Source organism: Mirounga leonina, unplaced genomic scaffold, assembly GCF_011800145.1.
Source record: "Mirounga leonina isolate KUSES-001 unplaced genomic scaffold, KU_Mleo_1.0 Mir_125, whole genome shotgun sequence".
NCBI lineage: Eukaryota > Metazoa > Chordata > Mammalia > Carnivora > Phocidae > Mirounga > Mirounga leonina.
Window position 1 is genome coordinate 78,685,636 of NW_023270305.1, and position 26,531 is coordinate 78,712,166.

Sequence of the window (26,531 nt, forward strand, 5' to 3'; positions counted from 1 at the left end):
AGAAAGTGGTCCAGTTTCATTCTTTTGCATATAACTGTCTAGTTTTCCCAACATCATTTGTTGAAAAGACAATCCTTTTCCCATTGGATATTCTTTCCTGCTTTATTGAAGATTAATTGACCATATAATTGTGGGTTTGTTCCTGGGCTTTCCATCCTGTTCCATTAATCTATGTGTCTATTTTTGCACCAGTACCATACTGTTTTGATCACTACAGCTTTGTAGTATAACTTGAAATCTAGAATTGTGATACCTCCAGGTTTGTTTTTCTTTTTCCCAAAATTGCTTTGGCTATTCATGGTCTTTTGTGGTTCCATACAAATTTTAGGATTATTTATTTTGTTTCTGAGAAAAATGCAGTTGGTATTTTGATAAGGCTTGCATTAAATCTGTAGATTTTGGGGGTAGTTTGGACATTTTAACAATATTTGTTCTTCTAATCCATGAGCATGGAATAGCTTTCTGGGTTTTTTTGTGTTGTCTTCAATTTCTTTCATCAATGTTTTGAAGTTTTCAGAGTACAGATCTTTCACCTCCTTGATTAAGTTTATTCCTAGATATTTTATTATTTTTGGTGCAATTGCAAATCAGATTGCTTTCTTAATTTATCTTTCTGTTGCTTCATTATTAGTATATAGAAATGCAACAGATTTCTGTATATTGATTTTGTATCCTGTGACCTTACTGAATTCATTATCAGTTCAAGTATTTTCTTGATGGAGTCCTTAGGGCTTTCTATATACAGTATCATGTCATCTGCAAATAGTGAAAGTTTTACTTCTTCCTTACCAATCTGAATGCCTTTGTGTGGGACTTTTCTATTTTGTTTTTATTTTGAGAGGTTTTTTGTTGTTATTGTTTTTAAGAAATTTTTAATTTTTTTCCTAGTGGTTGGTTGCCTGTGTATTATTATCACCTTTTATAAGTACTTAATCCTCTTTTCTCTTACTTACACTTTTACTACCTGATCTGCCAGTTTCAAAGGAATTTTTTTATTCTCCCTGTTATATATACAACTACCAATAATCTTACTCTAAATTTTAAGTTGCATTCTTTCTACTTTGTTGGAAACAAAGACTGAAGTGATCTACCAACAACCCTATTATCCAGGCTGACCACAATAAAGGAGAGCATTTGCATTTGACTAGCTTGTGGGTTGTCTTCAAGACAAGCAATCTGGATACCGACTAAAGGAGGCACGTAGTTGTTTTGAAGCAAGAGTTCATAAACCTCTTCATCTATGGTGGGGTAGGGACTTGGCCTGCATCCACTGAGAATGACCACTGGGTTCTGGGATTCCTCTGTGGATTTCATTTCCTAATGTGACTGGCATCCACTAGGCAGAACACCTCTTTTCCTCTCTCTGAGATCCACAGTTCCACTAGTTGACCTGGAGCTATAATTTCAATCTCCTACTAAACTTTTTATGAATTTGATTTAATGAAATAGCCTTTATAACCAGAATAGTGAGCAAAGCCAGTGGCCTTAGCTTTGTGGCTGGTACTGGACCATCATCTAAGCCAATGAAATTTCTATAATCATGATCTCCTAAGCAATTTGGTAAGGTTTGTCCCAATGGACTATTAGAAGAGGTTTATATTGCACAATCCACTCTTGATCAGGTTGCAAGCATGTGGAAGACAAGTGCTGTCACTCCCCTGTGGCCTGATGCAAGATAGGCCAGTGGCATGGCATCTCTGGGGGAATAGCTACATGGGGGCTGTGTCTGGTATTCTGGGAGATGGCTCATGCAAGCCTTCAGAACAAGTGTAATTTGGTTAAGGACTTTACAATGTTACTATAATGTGCTTATGATGTTTGTGGGCATGTTTGTACAGACATGAGTGGCCATAATTGGCATATCCCCAACAAAAGCCCCAAAAAACCAGTTCCCACTGAACCCATCGCCAGCCACAGGGGGGCAGGGCAACTCTGCCCAAACAGGGTTGCCTGAGTAACAGCGCAGCAGGCCCGTCCCCCAGAAGACAAGCTGGGGGAACAAGAAGCCAGCAGCCCTAAGGTCCCTAGAAAATAGGTGCATCTTGCTTTGGTTGAGGTCAATAATTTGGACTCTATACATTCCCTCAACCACCCATCAACAGAATAACTGGGAGAAGGAACCCCCAAAATAGGAAAGACTCAGAGATTATGACTTACGCTGTGATTTACAAATGGATGCAGATATAACCAAGATGTCGGAGACGGAATTCAGGGTAGCAATGGTGAAGATGATAGCTAGAATGGAGAAATCAAATAATGGCAACATAGAGCCTCTAAGGGCAGAAATGAAACCTGAATTGGCAGAATTTAAAAATGCTAGCAAAGAGACCCAATCTTTTTTTTTAATTGTTAATCACCATACATGACATCATTAGTTTCTGATATAGTGTTCATGATTCATTGTTTGTGCACAATGCCCAGTGCTCCATGCAGAACATGCCCTCTTTAATACCCATCACCAGGCTAACCATCCTCCCACTCCCCTCCCCTCTAGAACCCTCAGTTTGTTCTTCAGCATCCATCGTCTCTCATGGTTCGTCTCCCCCTCCAATTTCAATCCCCTTCATTCTTCCCCTCCTGCTATTTTCTTCTTTTTTTGTTTTTTCTTAAAATATATTGCATTATTTGTTTCAGAGGTACAGATCTGTGATTCAACAGTCTTGCAAAATTCACAGTGCTCACCATAGCACATAACCTCCCCAATGTCTATCACCCAGTCACCCCATCCCTCCCACCCCACCCCCTACTCCAGCAACCCTCAGTTTGTTTCCTGAGACTAAGAATTCCTCATATCACTGAGGTCATAGGATACATGTCTTTCTCTGATTGACTTATTTTGCTCAGCATAACACCCTCTACTTCCATCCACGTGGTTGCAAATGGCAAGATCTCATTCCTTTTGATGGCTGCATAATATTCCATTGTATATATATATATCACCTCTTCTTTATCCATTCATCTGTCAATGGACATCTTCACTCTTCCCACAGTTTGGCTATGTGGACATTGCTGTTATAAACATTGGGGTGCACATACCCCTTCAGATCCCTACCTTTGTATCTTTGGGGTAAATACCCAGTAGTGCAATTGCTGGCTCGTAGGGTAGCTCTACTTTCAACTTTTTGAGGAACCTCCATACTGTTTTCCAGAGTGGCTGCACCAGTTTGCATTCCCACCAACAGTGTAGGAGGGTTCCCCTTTCTCCACATCCCTGTCAACATCTGTCATTTCCTGACTTGTTAATTTTAGCCATTCTGACTGGTGTGAGGTGGTATCTCATGGAGGTTTTGATTTGGATTTCCCTGATGCTGAGCGATGTTGAGCACTTTTTCATGTGTCTGTTGGCCATTTGGATATCTTCTTTGGAAAAATGTCTGTTCATGTCTTCTGCCCATTTCTTGATTGGATCATTTGTTCTTTGGGTGTTGACTTTGATAAGTTCTTTATAGATTTTGGATACTAGCCCTTTATCTGATATGTCATTTGAAAATATCTTCTCCCATTCTATCTGTTGTCTTTGGTTCTGTTGACTGTTTCTTTTGCTGTGCAAAAGCTTTTTATCTTGATGAAGTTCGAAGAGTTCATTTTTACCATTGCTTCCCTTGCCCTTGGTGATGTTTCTAGGAAGAAATTGCTGCAGCTGAGGTTGAAGAGGTTGCTGCCTGTGTTCTCCTTTAGGATTTTCATGGACTCCTATCTCACATTGAGGTCTTTCAACCATTTGGAGTCCATTTTTGTGTGTGTATGGAAATGTGAAGAAATGTAAGGAAATGGTCCACCGTCATTCTTCTGCATGCGGCTGTCCAATTTTCCCAACACCATTTGTTGAAGAGACTGTCTTTTTTCCATTGGACAATCTTTCCTGCTTTGTCAAACATTAGTTGACCATAGAGTTAAGGGTCCATTTCTGAGCTCTCTATTTGGTTGCATTGATCGATATGTCTGTTTTTGTGCCAGTACCATACTGTCTTGATGATGACAGCTTTGTAATAGAGCTGGAAGTCCGGAATTGTGATGCCACCAGCTTTGCTTTTCTTTTTCAACATTCCTCTGGCGATGCGGGGTCTTTTCTGGTTCCATACAAATTTTAGGATTATTCCATCTTCTTGAAAAAAAGTGGATGGTATTTTGATGGGGATTGCATTGAATGTGTTGATTGCTCTAGATAGCATTGACATCTTCACAATATTTGTTCTTCCAATCCATGAGCATAGAACGTTTTCCCATTTCTTTGTGTCTTCCTCAATTAGTTTCATGAGTATTTTATAATTTTCTGAGTACAGATCCTTTTTCTCTTTGATTAGATTTATTCCTAGGTCTCTTATGGTTTTGGGTGCAATTGTAAATGGGATCGACTCCTTAATTTCTCTTTCTTCTGTCTTGCAGTTGGTGTATAGGAATGCCACTGATTTCTGTGCATTGATTTTATATCCTGCCACTTTACTGAATTCCTGTCTGAGTTCTAGCAGTTTTGGGGTGGAGTCTTTGGGGTTTTCCACATAATGTATCATATCATCTGCAAAGAGTGAGAGTTTGACTTCTTCTTTGATGATTTGGATGCCTTTGATTTCTTTTTGTTGTCTGATTGCTGTGGCTAGGACTTCTAGTACAATGTTGAATAGCAGTGGTGATATTGGACATCCCTGCCGTGTTCCTGACCTTAGGGGGAAAGTTCTCAGTTTTTCCCCATTGAGAATGATGTTCATTGTGGGATTTTCATACATGGCTTTTATGATATTGAGGTATGTACCCTCTATTCGAACACTCTGAAGAGTTTTGATCAAGAAAGGATGTTGTATTTTGTCAAATGCTTTTTCTGCATCTATTGAGAGGATCATATGATTCTTGTTCTTTCTTTTGTTAATGTATTGTGTCTCATTAATTGATTTGAGGATGTTGAACCAATCTTGCAGCCCAGGGATAAATCCCACTTGGTCGTGGTGAATAATCCTTTTAATGTACTGTTGGATCCTATTGGCTAGTATTTTGGTGAGAATTTTTGCATCCATGTTCATCAAGGATATTGGTCTGTAATTCTCCCTTTTGATGGGGTCTTTGTCTGGTTTGGGGATCAAGGTAATGGTGGCCTCATAAAACGAATTTGGAAGTTTTCCTTCCATTTCTATTTTTTGGAACGGTTTCAGAAAAATAGGTATTAATTGTTCTTGAAATGTTTGGTAGAATTCCCCTGGGAAGCCATCTGGCCCTGGGCTTTTGTTTGTTGGGAGATTTTTGATGACTGCTTCAATTTCCTTAATGGTTATAGGTCTGTTCAGGTTTTCTATTTTTTCCTGGTTCAGTTTTGGTAGTTGATACATCTTTAAGAATGCATCCATTTCTTCCAGGTTATCTAATTTGCTGGCATAGAGTTGCTCATAATATGTTCTTATAATTGTTTATATTTCTTTGGTGTTGGTTGGAATCTATATTCTTTCATTCATGATTTTGTTGATTTAGGTCATTTCTCTTTTCTTTTTGATAAGTCTGGCCAGGGGGTTATCAATCTCGTTAAATCTTTCAACGAACCAGGTCCTAGTTTCGTTGATCTGTTCTACTGTTCTTTTGGTTTCTCTTTCATTGATTTCTGCTCTGATCTTTTTTTTTTTTAAGATTTTATTTATTTATTTGACAGAGAGAGACACAGCGAGAGAGGGAACACAAGCAGGGGGAGTGGGGGAGGAGAAGCAGGCTTCCCGCCGAGCAGGGAGCCCGATGTGGGGCTCGATCCCAGGACTCTGGGATCACGACCTGAGCCGAAGGCAGACGCTTAATGACTGAGCCACCCAGGTGCCCCTGCTCTGATCTTTATTATTTCTCTTCTCCTGCTGGGTTTAGGCATTATTTGCTGTTCTTTCTCCAGCTCCTTTAGGTGTAGGGTTAGGCTGTGTACTTGAGACCCTTCTTGTTTCTTGAGAAAGGCTTGTATTGCTATATACTTTTCTCTTAGGATTGCCTTTGTTGCATCCCAAAGATTTTGAACAGCTGTGTTTTCATCTTCATTGGTTTCCATGAATTTTTTTAATTCTTCATTAATTTCGTGGTTGACCCATTCATTCTGCAGTAGGATGCTCTTTAGCCTCCATGTATTTGAGTTCTTTCTGACTTTCCTCTTGTGATTGAGTTCTAGTTTCAAAGCGTTGTAGTCTGAAAATAGGCAGGGAATGATCCCAATCTTTTGGTACCAGTTGAGACCTGATTTGTAACCTAGGATGTGATCGATTCTGGAGAATGTTCCATGGGCACTAGAGAAGAATGTGTATTCCCTTGCTTTGGGATGGAATGTTCTGAATATGTCTGTGAAGTCCTTTGGGTCCAGTGTGTCATTTAAAGTCTTTATTTCCATGTTGATCTTTTGCTTAGATGATCTGTCTATTTCAGTGAGGGGGGTGTTAAAGTCCCCCACTATTATTGTATTGTTGTTGATGTGTTTCTTTGCTTTTGTTATTAATTGCCTCATATAATTGGCTCCTCCCATGTTAGGGGCATAGATATTTACAATTGTTAGATCTTCTAGTTGGATAGACCCTTTAAGTAGGATATAGTGTCCTTCCTCATCTCTTATACAGTCTTTGGTTTAAAATCTAATTTGTCTGATAGAAGGATTGCCACCCCAGCTTTCTTTTGGTGTCCATTAGCATGGTAAATGGTTTTCCACCCCCTCACTTTCAATCTAGGGGTGTGTTTGGGTCTAAAATGAATCTCTTGCATACAGTATATCATTGGGTCTGGTTTTTTAATCCAATCTGATAGCCTGTGTCTTTGATTGTGGCATTTAGCCCATTTACATTCAGGGTAACTATTGAAAGATAGGAATTTAGTGCCATTGTATTGCCTGTAAGGTGACTGTTACTGTATATTCTATGTTGCTTTCCGGTCTATGTTGCTTTTAGGCTCTCTCTTTGCTTAGATGAACCCTTTCAATATTTCTTGTAGGGCTGGTTTCGTGTTTGCAAATTCCTTTAGTTTTTGTTTGTCCTGGAAGCTTTTTATATCTCTTTCTATTTTCATGACAGCCTAGTTGGATACAGTATTCTTGGCTGCATATTTTTCTCATTTAGTGCTCTGAGTATACCAGGCCAGTCCTTTCTGGCCTGCCAGGTCTCTGTGGATAGGTCTGTTGCCAATCTAATGTTTCTACCATTGTAGGTTACATATCTCTTGTCCTGAGTTGCTTTCAGGATTTTCTCTTTGTCTATGAGACTCATAAGTTTTACTACTAGGTGTTGGGGTGTTGACCTATTTTTTTTTTTATTTTGATGGGGGTTCTCTGTGCCTCCTGGATTTTGATTCCTCTTTCCTTCCCCAAATTAGGGACGTTCTCTGCTATAATGCTCCAATATACCTCCTGTCCTTCTCTCTCTTTCTTCTTCTGGGATCCCAATTATTCTAATGTTGTTTTGTCTTATGCTATCGCTTATCTCTCAAATTCTGCCCTCGTGATCCAGTAGTTGTTTATCTCTCTTTTTTTTTCAGCTTCTTTATTTTCCATCATTTGGTCTTCTATATCACCGATTCTCTCTTCTCACTCATTTATCCTAGCAGTAAGCAGCCCCATTTTTTATTGCATCTCATTAATAGCCTTTTTTATTTCAACTTGGTAAGATTTTCATTCTTTTATTTCTCCAGAAAGGGTTTCTCTAATAACTTCCATGCTTTTTTTAAGCCCAGCTAGTATCTTTAAAATCATCATTCTGAACTTTAGATCAGACATCGTACTAATGTCCCTATTGAGTAGGTCCCTGGCAGTCGGTAGTACCTCTTGTTCTTTTTGTTGAGGTGATTTTTTCCATCTTGTCATTTTGTCCAGAGGAGAATAGATGAATGAGAGAACAAAATGCTAACAGGGTAACAACGTCCCCTGAAAATATACTCTAAACAAATCAGAAAAGACCTGAAGCTGGGGGAAAAGAAAGGGAAAGAATGACAAAAGAAAAAGATAAAAACAAACAAATACAGAACAAAACAAAAAAAACAGAATATGATCAAATATGATCAGGCTGGTCCATAGATCCGTGCCACATGCTAGATTTTGGGTGTATTTTGGTCTGTTACAAGAAAGTGCCCCCCAAAATTTTACAGAAAGAAAAACTTATATATGTACAAAAATGAGGGTTGTATGATGAAGGGATGGAATATGCCTGTAAAGATAAAAGTATTAAAAATTTTATAAAAGGTATTGATAAGAAGTTGCTTGAAAAAAGAAGAGGATTTTAAAAAAAGAAAAAAAATGGGAGAGAATGTGATCAGGCAGAAGAGTAGAACAAAGCCATACACTAGAGATTTAGGGTATATTTGATCTGTTAGAAGAAACTATCTCAAAATTTTAAGAGAGAACAACTTATATATATATATGCCAAAAATAAGGGTAACTACTATGAAGGGATAGAATATGATTCTAAAAATTAAAAATAAAAATGTTTTTTAAAAAAGGGATTGATAAGATGTTGGTTGAAAAAGGGAAAAAGAAAAATTAAAAAAAAAAGACAGTTAAAAAAAGAATTAACTTTAAAGACTAAAGAATCATGGGAAAAAACTATGGATTCTATATGCAGTATTCCCCTAACGCTGGAGTTCTCCCGTTCTCATTGGTAAACTTGGTCTTGGCTGGCTGTTCTCTCTGATCTTCTGGTGGAGGGGCCTGTTGCCATAGTTCCCAAATGTTTTTGCCAGAGGCGGAATTGCCCCGCCCTTGCCGCTCCAGGCTAAGTAATCTGCTTGGGTTTGCTCTTGGGAGCTTTTGTTCCCTGCAAGGTTTCCATACAGCTTTGGAGGATGAGAGTGAAAATGGTGGCCTCCCAATCTCTGCCCCAGGGGAGCCGAGAACTTGGGGTCCCAATCCTCAGTGAGCCTCCAGAGAAAAGCAGTTAGTCACTCCCGTCTCCCTGGTCTCCGGCCACACTCCATGCTCACCTGGCCTGTGACCGAGCATGTCTATCTCTGGCACATGACTGGGTATGGAGTCTCCAAACCCAGCAGATCCCTGCGGTGCGCTCCCTGCCACTCTTCCCAGAGGAGGAAGGTGAGTCTCCCTGGATCTGCCACTTGTTGGGTCCCTGGTGGAGGAGAGGTGGCCCAACTGTGCCACGGATCACGGTTTATGGCAACCCTGAGCTGAGAGCCTGTTCCTCTGCTCTGTGTCTGCAGCCAGCTTCCCTGCTCTAATACCTGGGAGCTCTGCCACACTCAGGCACCCCTGGTCTTTCTGTGACCCCGAGGGTCTTGAGACCATGCTGTCCCAGCGAGGGGTCCACCCCCCACTTAGCCACTGGAGCAATGTCCCTCAGCGGAGCCGACTTTTAAAAGTTCCAATTTTGTGCTCCATGGTTCTATCACTTGCCAGAAGCGGCCGATGAAGGTCCCCTCCCCACCGTCTATCCTCCCGAATATCGCCTCAGATTCACTTCTCCGCACGTCCTACCTTCCAGAAAGTGGTCGCTTTTCTATTCAGAGAGGTGTTGCTATTCTTTTCTTTGATCTCCTGTTGAGTTTGTAGGTGTTCAGAATGGTTTGATCCCTATCTAGCTGAATTCCTGAGACCAGACGAAATCTAGGTCTCCTACTCCTCCGCCATCTTGTTCCACTCCCCCAGATCCAATCTAATCTAGATAATCTAACAGCCAGGGTAAGTGAGCCAGAAGAACGAATTAGTGACCTGGAAGACAATTTAATAGATAAAAAGGGAAAAGAGGAGGCCAGGGAAAAAGAACACAGAATCCATGAAAATAGAATCAGAGAAATAAGTGACATCATGAAGTGTTCCAATGTTAGAATTATTGGAATCCCAGAGGGGTTGGAGAGAGAGAGAGGACTAGAAGATAGATATATTTGAGCAAATCATAGCTGAGAACTTCCCTAATCTGGGGAATGAAACAAACGTTCCCATCCTAGAGGCAGAGAGGACCCCTCCCAAGATCAAGGAAAACAGTCCAACACCTCGGCATGTAATAATAAAACTTGCAAATCTTAGAACCAAGGAAACCATCTTAAGGACAGTTAGGGGGAAGAGATTCCTTATGTACAGAGGGAGAATCATCAGAATAACGTCAGACCTATCCACAGAGAACTTTCAAGCCAGAAAGGGCTGGCAAGACAAATTCAGGGTACTAAATGAGAAGAACATGCAGCCAAGAATACTTTACCTGGCCAGGCTGTCATTTAGAATGGATGGAGAGATGCAGAGCTTTGAAGACCAGCAGAAACTGAAAGAATATGTGACCAGTAAGCCAGCCCTGCAAGAAATATTACGGGGGAGTTCTATAAAAGGAGAAAGACCCCAAGAGTGATCTACAACAGAAATTTACAGGGACAATCTATAAAAACAACATCTTCACAAGCAACATGATGACAATTCATTCATATCTTTCAATAATCACTCTCAATATGAATGGCCTAAATGCTCCCATAAAACGGCACAGGCTTGCAGATTTGATAAAAAGACAGGACGTATCCATATGCTGTCTACAAGAGACTCATTTTGAACCTAAAGATACATCCAGCCTGAAACTGAAGGGATGGAGATCCATCTTCCATGCCAGCGGACCTCAAAAGAAAGCTGGGGTAGCAATTCTTACATCAGACAAATTAGATTTTAAACTAAAGACTGTAATTAGAGATACAGAAGGACACTATATCATTCTTTTTTTTTTAAAGATTTTTTTTTATTTATTTATCTGAGACAGAGAGAATGAGAGAGACAGAGAGCACATGAGAGGGGGGAGGGTCACAGGGAGAAGCAGACTCCCTGCCAAGCAGGGAGCCTGATGTGGGACTCGATCCAGGAACTCCAGAATCATGACCTGAGCCGAAGGCAGTCACTTAACCAACTGAGCCACCCAGGCGCCCAGGACACTATATCATTCTTAAAGGGTCTATCCAACAAGAAGATCTAATAATTGTAAATATCTATGCCCCCAATATGGAAGCAGCCATCTACATAAACCAGCTGTTATCCAAAATAAAGATTAATATTGATTACAATACATTAATAGTAGGAGACCTCAAAACTCCACTCTCAGCAATAGACAGATCATCTAAGCAGAAAATCAACAAGGAAACAAGAGCTTTCAATGATCCACTGGACCAGATGGACCTCATAGATATATACAGAACATTCCACCTTAAAACAACAGAATACTCATTCTTCTCAAGCGCACATGGAACTTTCTCCAGAATAGACCACATACTGGGTCACAAATCAGGTCTCAACCAATACCAAAAGACTGAGATTATTCCTTGCATATTCTCAGACCACAATGCTTTAAAACTGGAACTCAATCACAAGAAAATTTTGGCAGAAATTCAAACACTTGGAAACTAAAGACGACTCTGCTCAAGAATGTTTGGGTCAACCAGGAAATCAAAGAGGAACTTAAGCAATTCATGGAAACCAATGAGAATGAAAACACATCGGTCCAAAACCTATGGGATACTGCAAAGGTGGTCCTAAGGGGGAAATACATAGCCATCCAAGCCTCATTCAAAAAAATAGAAAAATCCCAAATTCACCAACTAACTCTACACCTTAAAGAACTAGAGAAAAAGCAACAAACGATGCCTAAGCCATGCATAGAAGGGAATAATTAAGATCAGAGCAGAGATCAATGAATTAGAAACCAGAAACACAGTACGTCAGATCAATGAAACTAGAAGCTGGTTCTTTGAAAGAATTAATAAGATTGATAAACCACTGGCCAGACTCATCCAGAAGAAAAGAGAAAGGACCCAAATTAATAAAATTATGAATCAAAGGGGAGAGATCACGACTAACACCAAGGAAATAGAAACAACTATTAGAAATTATTATCAACAACTATATGCCAATAAACTGAGCCATCTGGATGAAATGGATGTTTTCCTGAAAACCTATAAGCTGCCAAGACTGAAACAGGAAGAAATTGACAACCTGAAATAGGCTTTACAACCAGTAATGAGATTGAAGCAGTGATCAAAAACCTCCCAAAAAACAAGAGTCCAGGGCCTGATGGCTTCCTGGGGAATTCTACCAAACATTCAAAGAAGAAATAATACCTATTCTCCTGAAGCTGTTTCAAAAAATAGAAACAGAAGGAAAACTTCCAAACTCATTCTATGAGGCCAGCATTACCTTAATCCCCAAACCAGGCAAAGACCCCATCAAAAAGGAGAATTTCAGACCGATATCCCTGATGAATATGGATTCCAAAATCCCAACAAAATCCTAGGTAATAAGATCCAACAATACATTAAAAGGATCATCCACCACGACCAAGTGGGATTTATCCCTGGGATGCAAGGGTAGTTCAACATTTGCAAATCAATCAATGTGGTAGAACACATTAATAAGAGGAGGGAGAAGAACCATATGGTCCTCTCAATTGATGCAGAAAAAGTATTTGGCAAAATACAGCATCCCTTCCTGATTAAAACTCTTCAGAGTATAGGAATAGAAGGAACATTCTTCAAGTTCATAAATCCATCTATGAAAAATGCACAGTGAATATGATCCTCAATGGGGAAAAGCTGAGAGCCTTTCCCTTAAGATCAGGAACATGTCAAGGATTCCCACTCTCACCACTATTGTTCAACATAGTACTAGAAGTCCTAGCAACAGCAATCAGACAACAAAAAGAAATAAAAGGTATTCAAATTGGCAGAGAAGTCAAACTCTCTCTTTTCGCAGATGACATGATATTTTATGTGGAAAACCCAAAAGACTCCACCCCTAAATTACTAGAACTCATACAGCAATTCAGTAATGTAGCAGGATACAAAATCAATGCACAGAAATCAGTTGCTTTCTTATACACTAACAATGCAACTGTAGAAAGAGAAATTAAAGAAACGATTCCATTTACAATAGCACCAAAAACCATAAGATACCTCGGAATAAACCTAACCATGAGTTAAAGGATCTATACTCTAGGAACTACAGAACACTCATGAAAGAAATTGAAGAAGACACAGAAAGATGGAAAAATATTCCATGCTCATGGATTGGAAGAATAAACATTGTTAAAATGTCTATGCTACCCAGAGCAATCTATACCTTCAAATGCCATCCTGATCAAAATTCCAATGACGTTTTTCAAAGTGCTGGGACAAACAATCCTAAAATTGGTATGGAATCAGAAAAGACCCCGAATCACCAAGGAAATGTTGAAAAAGAAAAACAAAGCTGGGGGCATCACATTGCCCGATTTCAAGCTATATTACAAAGCAGTGATCACCAACACAGCATGGTACTAGCACAAAAACAGACATATAAACCAATGGAGCAGAATAGAGAACCCAGATATGGACCCTCAACTCTATGGTCAAATAATCTTCGACAAAGCAGGAAAAAACATGCAATGGAAAAAAGACAGTCTCTTCAATAAATGGTGCTGGGAAAATTGGACAGCCACATGCAAAAGAATGAAACTCGACCATTCTCTAACACCATACACAAAGATAAACTCAAAATGGATGAAAGACCTCAATGTAAGACAGGAATCCATCAAAATCCTAGAGGAGAACATAGGCAGTAACCTCTTTGACATCGGCCACAGCAACTTCTTTCAAGATACATCTCCAAAAGCTAGTGAAACAAAAGCAAAAATGAACTTTTGGGACTTCATCAAGATAAAAATCTTCTGCATAGCAAAGGAAACAGTCAACAAAACAAATAGGCAACCCACAGAATGGGAGAAGATATTTGCAAATGACACTACAGATAAAGGGCTGGTATCCAAGATCTATAAAGAACTTCTCAAACTCAACACCCAAAAAACAAATAATCAAGTCAAAAAATGGGCAGAAGACATGAAAAGACACTTCTCTGAAGAAGACATACAAATGGCTGACACATGAAAAAATGTTCATCATCATTAGCCATCAGGGAAATTCAAATCAAAACCACATTGAGATACCACCTTACACCCGTTAGAATGGCAAAAATGGATAGGGAAAGAAATAACAAATGTTGGAGAGGTTGTGGAGAAAGGGAAACCCTCTTACACTCTTGGTGAGAATGCAAGTTGGTACAGCCACTTTGGAAAACAGTGTGGATGTTCCTCAAAATATTAAAAATAGAGCTACCCTATGACTCAGCAATTGCACTCCTGGGTATGTACCCCAAAGACACAGATGTAGTGAAAAGAAGGGCCTTATGCATCCCAGTGTTCATAGAAGCAATGTCCACAATAGCCAAACTGTGGAAAGAGCTGAGATGCCCTTCAACAGACAAATGGATAAAGAAGATGTGGTCCATATATACAATGGAATATTACTCAGCCATCAGAAAGGATGAATACCCAACTTTTGCATCAACATGGATGGGACTGAGGAGATTATGCTAAGTGAAATAAGTCAAGCAGAGAAAGCCAATTATCTTATGGTTTCACTTATTTGTGGAACATAAGGAATATCATGGAGGACATTAGGAGAAGGAAGGGAAAAATGAAGGGGGGGAATCAGAGGGAGAGATGAACCATGAGAGACTATGGACTCTGAGAAACAAACAGGGTTTTAGAGGGGAGGTGGGTGGGGGGATGGGTTAGCCCAGTGATGGGTATTAAGGAGGGCACGTACTGCATGGAGCACTGGGTGTTATACGAAAACAGTGTATCACCACATCAAAAACTAATGATGAGAACAGATACTACACTTGATCTTAGCCAAAAGGCCAAGAAGCAATCTATGTTAAGAAAAAAAAAAAAAGAAGAAGGTAGCAGGAGGGGAAGAATGAAGGGGGGGAAATCGGAGGGGTAGACGAACCATGAGAGACGATGGACTCTGAAAAACAAACTGAGGGTTCTAGAGGGGAGGGGGGTGGGAGGATGGGTTAGCCTGGTGATGGGTATTGAGGAGGGCATGTTCTGCATGGAGCACTGGTTGTTATGCACAAACAATGAATCATGGAACACTACATCAAAAACTAATGATGTAATGTATGGTGATTAACATAACAATAAAAAATTTTTAAAAAAAAGAAAAGAAAAGAAGAAGATAGCAGGAGGGGAAGAATGAAGGGGGGAAATCGGAGGGGGAGACGAACCATGAGAGACAATGGACTCTGAAAAACAGACTGAGGGTTCTAGAGGGGAGGGGGGTGGGAGGATGGGTTAGCCTGGTGATGGGTATTGGGGAGGGCACATTCTGCATGGAGCACTGGGTGTTATACGCAAACAATGAATCATGGAACACTACATCAAAAACTAATGATGTAGGGGCGCCTGGGTGGTTCAGTTGGTTAAGCAACTGCCTTCGGCTCAGGTCATGATCCTGGAGTCCCAGGATCAAGTCCCGCATCGGGCTCCCTGCTCAGCAGGGAGTCTGCTTCTCCCTCTGACCCTCCCCCCTCTTGTGCTCTCTCTCTTTCATTCTCTCTCTCAAATAAATAAATAAAATCTTTAAAAAAAAAAACTAATGATGTAATGTATGGTGTTTAACCTAACAATAAAAAATTTAAAAAAAAAACTAATGATGTATTGTGACTAACATAACATAATAAAATTTAAAAATTAAAAAAAAAAATAACTATGAGAGAAGGGTAGGTTCCATGCCAAGCCATAAAAATCCAAGTAAGCAGAAGACAGGATTTTCCCTCTATATCTTTAGGGCTTGTGTCTTTGGGTTTGGATTCTCCCTTGTGATTAGAAATCCCAATTATGACACTGAGATCATCCACGGCTGCAGCTTTTGCTTTAACTCTGGTTGAATTAGTCCTGGGACGGTACCTCATAGGTTGGAGGTTGGGTCACCTGTGTCTCTCCAGAATTTGACTTTCAGGCTTTGGGGGTGGGTCTTTTATTTTTTGTTTGTTTGTTTGTTTGTTTTTGTATTTGCTAAATTTTTTTGAGTTTTTAAATTTTTTTTATTATTATGTTCAATTAGCCAGCATATAGTACATCATTAGTTTTTGATGTAGTGTTCAATGATTCATTAGTTGTGTATAACACCCAGGGCTCATTGGGGGTCTTTTAAAAGGTTAAGCATTTGGGGATTCTTGTAAATACTGGCTAGTTAACTCACATCCATAGGTTGCGTAATAGCTCAGAGCCAGTATTTACACTCTCAACAGCCAGTCAGCCCCTTTTCCTCCCTCCTGCCCTACGGTCTTTTAAAATATTTTTAATCTTAAGGCATGTAAAGTTTCAAATTTCGGTTTCTAATTCTCTATTACCCGCCACGGATTTGACCCTGTGAATTGTCACTCTGGCAGATGTCCCCAGTGGCCAGTACCAGCTGCTTCCCTCTCCAGGGTGTCCCAATTCACCTCACTGGATTTGGGGTCATCCTCCACTAGCCCAGTGGTGGCAGGATTAGGACTGGCCCCTAGGCCCAAGAGTATAGAATCAGTGCCTTGGCATGTTGGTAAACCTCGACACTGATCAGTGCCCACGCCACTTTTATGAGTGTTTCACATTTAGTGGGGAGCTTACTAATTTTTTGGACATTTTCGTTGGTGCAGGCAGCAGGTATTCAGGTCATTTGTATTAGGCCATTAGATTTTGTGCCACTACACACCAGGAGTGGGACCCATGATACCCCATAGTGTCAAGGGACAAGGTGCCACAGCAGCAAGGTATGCAGTGACAGAAGGACCACCGGCCTCAGTCACTCTTGCCTTTTCGAGGAGCCATGACTTCCCCAGTGTGGGCATTCCTATTATCCAGGTTAGAATTCAGAGTCCTAGTGCCTCCCACAAGCAAAGCCAATCAGGTCAGGAGAGTCTCCCTCTCCTCTTAGGGGCAATGCACCTTTCTCTGGTCCCACACTTGGGCAACTTGTGCAACTCACATGTTCCCCTCTGTTAACTAAAGGCAATAGGACCTTGCCAAAATCTTAGCCAGTTGTCCCTAACAGTCAGTAGCTGGGTCTGTGATAAAAGCTGGGAATCCCACTCAAAGTCTAACACCCACTGCAGGTACCCCCTGGACATTAATAAATGGAAAACACATCTATAGCCCCTCAAACCAGCTGCAATTAGCAATACCCTTAAAGTTTGAGAGAATTCTGGTTGTTTTTGGAGCTTGCACTTTTGGGATGGGAATTTGGGGCAGCCCTCTGAATAGACAGCATGCAGTTGGACTCCTCCCCAATGGATTACCCACTTGAGAAAGCCATTTGCAGCTAAAATACATTCCTCATTATCAAAGGCAAACTGACTCAATCCATCCTGCTTGTGAAGCCAATTGTGACTTTGTTAAATTAACATTTGTTAGTAGAGCCCCAGGTAAGCTGGTGAGCCTCAGTTTAAGAAAAAACTATAGGGAATTGAAATAGAGAGGTTTACTACTCCTAGGTCTTGGTGGTTGGCGGTGAGGAATTAGTAGGCTATTTCTTTTGTTTCTGCAGGATTTTTAATTTTCTTCCTCTTACTTCCTTCTTTCCCATCACTGCCAGGTCTCCAGGGGGTGCCTCCCTTCTCTATATATCCGATTCTCCACCAGAAGCTGTGCTTCTCCAACCAAGGCTGCTACTCTGCCTCATTTTCAAGCCCCCTCCCTTGAGTTTCGTGTTGTGTGTGGCCAAATCCCAGTCTGTATTTGGTTGTTTGTTTGTTTTTAAGATTTTATTTATTTATTTATTTATTTGAGAGAGAGCGAGCACAAGCAGGGGGAGGCAGAAGGGCAAAGGGAGAGGGAGAAGCAGACACCCCATTGAGCAGGGAGCTCGACATGGGGCTCAATCCCAGGACCCTGGAATCATAGCTGAGCCGAAGGCAGATGCTTAACTGACTGAGCCACCCAGATGCCCCCTGTACTTGGTATTTTAACACTCAGCACTGGACATTCTGTTTCCAAGGAGGCTTTTATCTGAGATTCATCTAGTTGTTCCTTGTCTCTCTGCTGCTTTCCACAAAGTCTCTTAGGCCTCCCCCTCTATGGCTTTCCACACCCACAGACTAACTGATTTCCAGTTCTGGCTGTCACATTTACTAACTTGGAGAAATTACTTGACCACTGTAAGGCTCAATTTTTCATCTGAAAATACATCCCAGCACAGAGCACAATGCTGGTGTTTGACTGGTGGCTGTTGCAGTTCTTGGCCTGGAAAGTAAAGGTTAAAAGAAAGCATGAAGCTATTTACATGGAACTGCTAGCCTTGTAGAGCTGGCCAATAACTCACCTCCCTTAAGAGGGAAGCCAGCTCTTCTCCAGCTGCCTTAATCTACTCCCCATTGCAGTAATAGAAAACCCCAAAGGACAAAATATCCAAGTGCTTGTTGGGGACATAGTTGCACCAACCTCATACCTCCCCAAACATCTTCATCTTCCCACACAAGTATAATCAATACCCAGCAAATAAGGAGAGTACTGTTGCCTCAGTGGTTTCCAGTATCTCATTAGTGTTTTCCTTTACCTGAATGGATGGTAAAAGTGTCATTAGGAGGGAATCATTTAGACATGTAAAAACCATAATTTTAGGCAGAGCCAGCTATTTGGTAAACCTCATTTCAGATATTTGACAAAACAATAATATTGAATTCATGGAGCTGATGAGAAGTGTTTAGCTAAATGGTGTAGCCTTCTTTCCCAGGTCTGGATCTGGCCAGCAAAATGCCTTCTCCTAGAACTATGAAGACTCACCTGCCTGTTCAGTTGCTGCCACCTTCCTTCTGGAAAGAAAATTCAAAGGTAGGAAAAGCCAACTTTTCAAACCCGGTTTTGGTCAGTATGGATAGATAATGTGTCCATCTAAAGAGAAAAAATCAAAGATATTGAAAAATAAATAATCAATGGAGGTATAGGGCAAATGGTGGCATTACTCCCACATTCCCACAAACTCCATGCTGTATCCAGCTTTCCTTCAAAATATTATTTATGGGTACATACTAGGATGTTTTCAGAAAAAATCATTCTGGTTGGTTGCCAATTAAGCCATAGCCAAAGGGAGCAGTTGGTGAAACAAAGCACATATTTCCTGAAGAAGGCTATTATCTTAGTTCAAATCATCTAAGAAACAAAAGCCAAGGCCAAGGAAGACATAAAAGGGATTTATTTAGGGAAAACCTGTGGAGAGAAAGGTAGAGCAAGGCAAAGGAGGATGATAGTACATTGGCCACCCTTAGAGCATATTTCATGGAGCAAGCACCCAGGAACTATTACACTTCTATGTCCTCCATTTCCAAGATTTTTCATTTATTTTGACTCTTCCAAATTCAGGTTCAATGTGCAATGTACATCAAATATACTGGTGTTTCTTTTTGATATATGCTTAATCAGTGAGTCTTAAAGTCAAATATTGACTTATAAATTTGCCACGAAAAGTGTAGCCATTCAGCAGAATCAAATGCTTATATCAGCTAGACCAGCATGTCTTCTCCCTGTGAACAAGCTGCTTTAGAAACCCAGACTGAACCCTTACCAAGGAAACCATAGGGGTCAAGTCTGTTAGCCAAAACACTCTCTCCTCCGTGCAGTGCTCAGATACACAGTGCAAGTAATTGTTTTTTACTGTCTTTTTTCTGGGCTTCTCTGAGTCACCAGCTCTTCATCTTGACCATCTCCAAATAAGGTACAGTACAACTGAATAGGATTCCATATATCAAAATGCTATCCCATTCCTGATCTGCTTCCCTGGGATTACATCTAGGTCACCTTCATTTGTGAAAACTTCCTGCTTTATACCCACAGATAGATAACTTCACTCATATGTGACTGTTGCTGCTCAAGAAGCAATATTATTTCCAAATGCTATTGTAGACTCAATGTCAGAAGACAAAATAACATCTTGTTAGTCATCATACTAGCACCTTCTTTTTGTAAAATCAGGCCTTGTAAAATGTAAAAATCTCAATGACAGCACCTCCCTTTATCTGCTCAAAATTGTGTATTATTTGAGTAGGATGGGACCTTAAAGAGCTTAGCCCAAGATTTTCATTTTGTGATGCAGTGATAAGCTAAATAACCATCCCCTAAAGATATCCATGTCCTAATAACCAAAAACTGAATGCTACCTTATATAGTAAAATGGGCTTTGCAGATGTGATTAAGTTGGGGATCTTGAGATGGAAGATTATCCTGGTTTATCTAGGTGGACCCTAAATATCATCACAAGGATCCTTATAAGAGGGAGACAAGAAGATCAGAGGAAGAAGTAGGAGATGTGATAAGTGAAGCCAGGGATTGGGTCAAGAGCCGAGGAATACAGGTGGCCTCGAGATGCTAGCAACAGCAAGGGAAGGGATTCTCCCCTAACATCACCAAAGGGACCAGCCCTGCCAACAGCTTGACCTGAGCCTAGTGAAATCAAGCCTCCAAAACCATAAAAGAATAATTTTCTTATTGTTTTCAGGCACTCCATCTGTGGGAATTTGTTACAGCCACCACAGGGGACTCACACAGATGGATCAGCAGAAAATGTATTGGACATTAGGTCACACCCAGTCATCTGACTCTCACCATAAACACACTGAATATGTTCCCTGCCTAGCCCAGACTGTCCTTCATAATTACTCAGTCTTACAGAAAGACAATAACCAACACAAGCATTAAGAAATACATTTACAGGGGCACCTGGGTGGCTCAGTCGGTTAAGTCTGCCTTCAGTTCAGGTCATGATCTCAGGTCCTGGGATCAAGCCCCACATCCGGCTCCCTGCTCAGCAGGTAGTCTGCTTCTCCCTCTGCCTCTTCCTCCCCCTGCTTCTGCTCTCTCTCAAATAAATAAAACCAAAAAAATAAAAAGAAGAAGAAGGAGAAAGAAAAAGAAAAAAAGAAAGAAAGAAAGAAGAAAGAAGAAAGAAAGAAAGAAAGAAAGAAAGAAAGAAAGAAAGAAAGAAAGAAGAAAGAAAGAGAGAGAGAGAAAGAAAGAAAGAAAGAAAGAAAGAAAGAAGAAAGAAAGAAAAAGAAAGAAAGAAAGAAAGAAAGAAAGAAAGAAAGAAAGAAAGAAAGAAAGAAAGAAAGAAAGAAAGACATTTACATTATGACAAGATGGTGCAGCTGTGTCACAGTTTTTGGTTCCCTACATGCTCTCATAAATATCAGAGAAAAATTGAGCAGTAGGAAAAGAGGCAGAGAAACAGGCCTGGTCCATGTTCCTATAAGGCAGCAGTCTATGGAAAGGCAGTAGAGAAAGCAAGAGCCTGGGCCAATTGCCTGAGAGGGAAATGTCACTGGATGAGTGGTTCTGTTGGACACAGGAATTCTGTTCAGTAAATGAGACATGGGAAAATGCTTGAGAAACCATTAATGTGCTCCTCCTCCCGGCTCCGCTGAGAATGCACACAGAAGCACAGGTGGGCAAGGAACCACAGGACACGAAGCCAAGAGGTCAGCCCTCCCCAGCCACACCACAACCCTGCTTTTCCAATGAGAAGAATCATCACAAGCAATTCCAAAGGGAGACTTAGCACTGCCCTCAAAGGTCCTGCAATCTTACCACAAATAAGAGTGATCATTCATCTGTAAGGCTGCAGCTCATCATGTACAGAGGAAACTAGACTAGACAACTGACTGCTTTAGCTACCCCCTGTGCAATAACATAGTTAGAGTCCTTGCTTAGTTCAAGCCAAGGAGGACCTACCTTTCAAACACACTGGAAAATACCACAGTGGCCTCGTTAGTCTTCAGAAATACCATAGTTAGGGTGACTGTAGTATTTATCCTGCAAACCAGGATACTCTTGAGAGAGAGGAGCATATGTGCATGCTCCTAATCATTATCTAAGACCACAGATATACATTGGAACTCTGTCTGGGCATACTGGAAGATGTGGTCATCCTACTTACAGAAAATGCATGCACGTTCAGTTACTCAAATAGAATAGTCTAAGATTCTAATAACAGGGTCCTCTGCACTGAGCAATAATATTTCTCTGTTTTGTTTGCTGTCTCTCAATTCCCTTGCTGGTTGATTTCAGATTATCTATGTGGCTAGAAATCCAAAGGACCGTCTGGTGTCCTACTACCATTTCTCAAGAATGACTAAAATGATGCCTGACCCTGGTACATAGGAGGAGTATATTGAGGCATTCAAAGCTGGAAAAGGTGAGTAAAAGGAAATTATGGGTTCATGTTTCCTCATTCATTCTTCACATTTCCTTGTTCACTATTGACATCAGAAAGGAAGGGTTTTCATTGAATGATTGTGGTCACCAAGGTCATTGGAGGATGTGGATGGCACATCGAAACTGGGTCATTTGGGGATAATTTAGCTAAGAGACTATTTAGAAAGCTACAGGCAGAGTTTAAAGAAACCAACAGGTGATAGTGCAGTGTTTTGGGGTGAACACCAGCAGGGAGCTATTGCCTCCTGGAAAAAGGACAAGGCTCCTTAACAGGGGCTGAGGCCTTCATTAGGGGAAAGAGTCCACCACAGTGAGCCAACAGGAAGGACATCAGGGAAATAAACGACACCCTTCTCACTCTCCTCCTGCCTCCAAAAGCCTCTCAGTGCCTTTTGCTGGCAAATCCCAGGTGGAAGCCTGAGCACAAAGGAGCCCATTGACACAGTCCATAGAGGTCAATCTTCTAGGGTGGAGGAGGGTACAGAATGGATTTGGCAGGGCCAACAAATGACACCCAGTGCACCTCTCCTCTTCCCAGTCACCATGAGAGAGAGAGAAAAGTTGCCCAAATATTTGGTAATTATAGATTTTTTCAGAATGAAAATCAGCCCACTAAGAGACAGGATCTGTTGCATAACACTAATCTAGGCACCATGCAGTGATGCTGGGGAAAGAAAGATTATGATCTCTGGTCACTACACAGTATCTAATGTGGTAGTAAATTCAAGAGCAAAAATATAAACCAAGGAATCCAGAATACTTTTTATCATCTCCCTAAAGATTAAAAAGTCCCTGTCTTTTGCAAATAAGAATTCTGGCCGGGGTCTTTGTCTTCTTTGTCTTTGTCCCTTTTATTTGAGACATCCATGCTCATTTTGTAACTTTCAAGTTGATATTGATGCCCCCCCTTCTCTCTTGTTCCCTCCAGTGCTGTGGGGTTCCTGGTATGACCATGTGAAGGGATGGTGGGATGCGAAAGACCAGCACCATATTCTCTACCTCTTCTATGAGGATATGAAAGAGGTAAAAGGCAATGCAATCTCCATTAGACCCACCATGTTCTCCAGTGCAGCAAACCACATTTGGGACCCTGGCATTTGGGCTTGCCCACAGAAGAGCCTTCAGTGCAAGTCCTTTCTCTCCATGACACTCTTCCCAACTCAGTTTTATCCTCAGAAGTTCTAACTACTTTTCTGCTCTTCTCAATTTTATTTGCCTCAGTTCACAATTTCCAGAAGATCCTTCCTCCTCAGGAAATATCACATACCTTTATGGTTGAATTAATCCTGACACTCATGAACCATGTGTCTTCACCTGCAGAATGGGTATCATCTCATTTTGTATCTCATGAAATTATTATAAGGATTTATTAGATCACATTTGTAAAGTGCCTAGTTGTGTTCAGTGAATGCTCAGGGAGAGTTTCCTTCTCCCTGTTCCACACCCCAGACCCACATCACAAACGAAGTTTAATCCATATAAACATTGGCAGGATTGGTCCCACATATTGTGTCAGAGAACAGATTTCTCCTTTTCAAGTCACTGTGTATGAGAAGCATGACAAATTCACTCTCATGACCCCAGGGATTAGTATCCTAGAACTACAAACTACTTATTATGCCAGTGCTGAGAAATCCAATCAAAAACTATAGCTCCCTGGGGCACCTGGGTGGCTCAGTCAATTGAGTGTCCAACTCTTGATTTCAGCTCAGGTCGTGATCTCATGGATCATGGGAACGAGCCCTGTGTCCAGCTCCACACTCAGTGGGTCATCTGCTTGAGGATTCTCCCCCTCTGCCCTTCCCCCTGCCCTCTCTATCTCTCAAATGAATAAACAAATCTTTTTTTTAAAAAAAAGAAGCTATAGCTCCTTTTCTGCAACTCTTTGATCAGAAAGAACCAGTGCACAAGAATTTACATTTCTGGGTCAACTTGAGATCCCTTGTATTCATCCCCTTACTAAACTTCTATTAAACTCACAGGCTCTTTTGCCATCTTCTATAGCTCAAATACTAGAGTATGTCATACTGTCCCTCACCTGCAACATTTCCCCTCCTTTATACAACCTTCCTGATCTCTACCAGGAGACATAATTGTTCCTTTCAACAAATCTCATGATACTGTCTGTGTGCAAGCAGCATGTTTTCTGGGCGAGGTTTTGCCCAGTTAGTTATGTCTACATTTATCCCCCTATTGCAGGGTGAGCCTCCTGAGGGCAAGAACAGCTCTCATCTTTGTGTCATGGCAGTACCTGAGATGGTACAGTGCCTTGCACATAGTCATCACCTAAGGGATAGTTGTTGAATATATTTGAACTTAACTCATTCCTCCCAAATACTGTTTGTCATTTGTCATTTGTCAAGCAGAATGTCATCCCTAATAGAAAACCCAAATTTATTTGCTTTGTGTAACTCTTCTACATATAGGACCCAACGCGGGAAATTCAGAAGATATTGAAGTTCCTAGAGAAAGAAATGCCCGAAGAAGTCCTGAATAAAATCGTGTATCACGCCTCCTTCGATGTAATGAAGCAAAACCCAATGGCCAACTACACCACTTTGCCTACTGTCCTCATGGACCAATCTATCTCTCCTTTTATGAGGAAAGGTATGTAAGATTTATAGTCTCAAAGGATTGAACTCTGTAGTACCCATGATCTGCTCAGATTTTCCAGTAATGTTTCATGCCCCATTAGTCATTCCTATCAATGACACTACTGCATAATTTTCAGAGGCAAACTTGTTTTTTTTTTTCCCCGTTCTTGTGCTGGCTCCAAGGATGCATGCTCCCTCCTCTCTGTACTCCTGTGGCAACCTCTGAGACTTTGACTTGTTTCAGGGATGCCTGGGGATTGGAAGAACTATTTCACTGTGGCTCAGAATGAAGAATTTGACAAGGACTACCAGAAGAAGATGGCAGGGAGCACCCTGACCTTCTGCACAGAGATCTGAGGACAACAGGGTAATCCATCAGTCAGAACCTCCTTCCTAGATTTTAGACATTTGAGCCTCATAATCAAGAATACTTAAAACTACCATACCCATCCTCTAATCCTGACCTTTCCTACACTATCCATAGATTCTATGCCACTATGATATATTTCATCCAAATGTAATCAAATCCTGCATAGAAGTTTAAAATTAAATTACATGATCATTCACCTAGACACCTATCTCTTCTGTAACACATTCTGGGCACCATGCAGTGATGCTGGGGAAAGAAAGATTATGATCTCTGGCCACTACACAGTATCTCATATGGTAGTAAATTCAAGAGCAAAAATACAAACCAAGGAATCCAGAATATTTTTAGCATCTCCCTAAAGATTAAAAAGTCCCTGTCTTCTTCAAATAAGAATTCTGGCCAGGGTCTTTGTCTTCTTTGTCTTTGTCCCTTTTATTTGAGACATCCATGCTTGTTTTGTAACTTTCAAGTTGATATTGATGCCCCCCCCCCTTCTCTCCTGTTCACTCCAGTGCTGTGGAGTTCCTGGTATGACCATGTGAAGGGATGGTGGGATGCAAAGACACATGACATACCCATCACTAGCTCACAATAACCTGGCTGCCCAGATGCAGAATTCATGAAAAGAGAGAAATAAATAGAGTAGAACTTCAACATAAGAGAAAGTGAACAATACCTCACTGATATGAGGAATTCTTAATCTCAGGAAACAAACTGAGGATTGCTGGAGTGTTGGGGGGTGGGAGGGATGGGGTGGCTGGCTGATAGACACTGGGGAGGGTATGTGCTATGGTGAGCGCTGTGAATTGTGCAAGACTGTTGAATCACAGATCTGTACCTCTGAAAAAATAATGCAATATATGTTAGGAAAAAAAAAAAGAAGATAGCAGGAGGGGAAGAATGAAGGGGGGGAAATCGGAGGGGGAGAAGAACCATGAGAGACGATGGACTCTGAAAAACAAACTGAGGGTTCTAGAGGGGAGGGGGTGGGAGAGAGGGACTACAAGCATGGGGAGTGGGAGTGGGAGAAGGAGAAACAGCCTGGTGATGGGTACTAAAGAGGGCATGTTCTGCATGGAGCACTGGGTGTTATGCACAAACAATGAATCATGGAACACTACATCAAAAACTAATGATGTAATGTATGGGGATTAACATAACAATAAAAAATTTTAAAAAAAGAGAAAGTGAACAAGAAGCAAAGGAGAATTGAACACTAGGGAGAATGTGTAAGGGAACCAGGGTTTATCCTTAACCATTAAGAATGAGACACAGAGGATGGCCTAGCTCTTGGAAGTATAGGTTGTAAGGCACAGATGATGCTAGTGAGCTGTGCCTGATTCAGACAATCTCAAGCTGGATATGGTCTCAAGACCAAAGAGAAAGGCTGGAGTGGGAATGACTGATGAGCAGCACGTGATAAACAGGAAACAGTTCACTTCTGATGCCAACACAAGGCTGGAAGACAGGAAACAACTTATATTTCAGATGAGCTTCTTAGAAAGGGGGAAAAAGTCCTTAAATCAGTCTTCCCTCCCCCAAATAAAATAAAATACCAGCACCACATGCACTTTAAGAAAATCTTGACTATCACAT

At 40.9% G+C, this 26,531-nt stretch overlaps 1 protein-coding gene and 1 pseudogene across 1 annotated transcript in view; one reads left to right on the forward strand and one right to left on the reverse strand.

The window, feature by feature from the left end:
- The window catches only part of LOC118008308 (sulfotransferase 1C1-like), a gene marked incomplete at its 5' end in the record, with an annotated part of 68,976 nt that extends 43,737 nt beyond the window's left edge, over positions 1–25,239 (forward strand). Inside the window, 5 exon segments of the mRNA XM_035001943.1 lie at positions 18,502–18,599; positions 21,825–21,951; positions 22,900–22,994; positions 24,398–24,578; positions 24,810–25,239. Coding sequence (XP_034857834.1) covers positions 18,502–18,599; positions 21,825–21,951; positions 22,900–22,994; positions 24,398–24,578; positions 24,810–24,922 — 614 coding nt within the window.
- On the reverse strand, positions 14,558–14,653 carry LOC118008352 (annotated as a pseudogene).
- Positions 25,240–26,531: the final 1,292 nt, after the last annotated feature.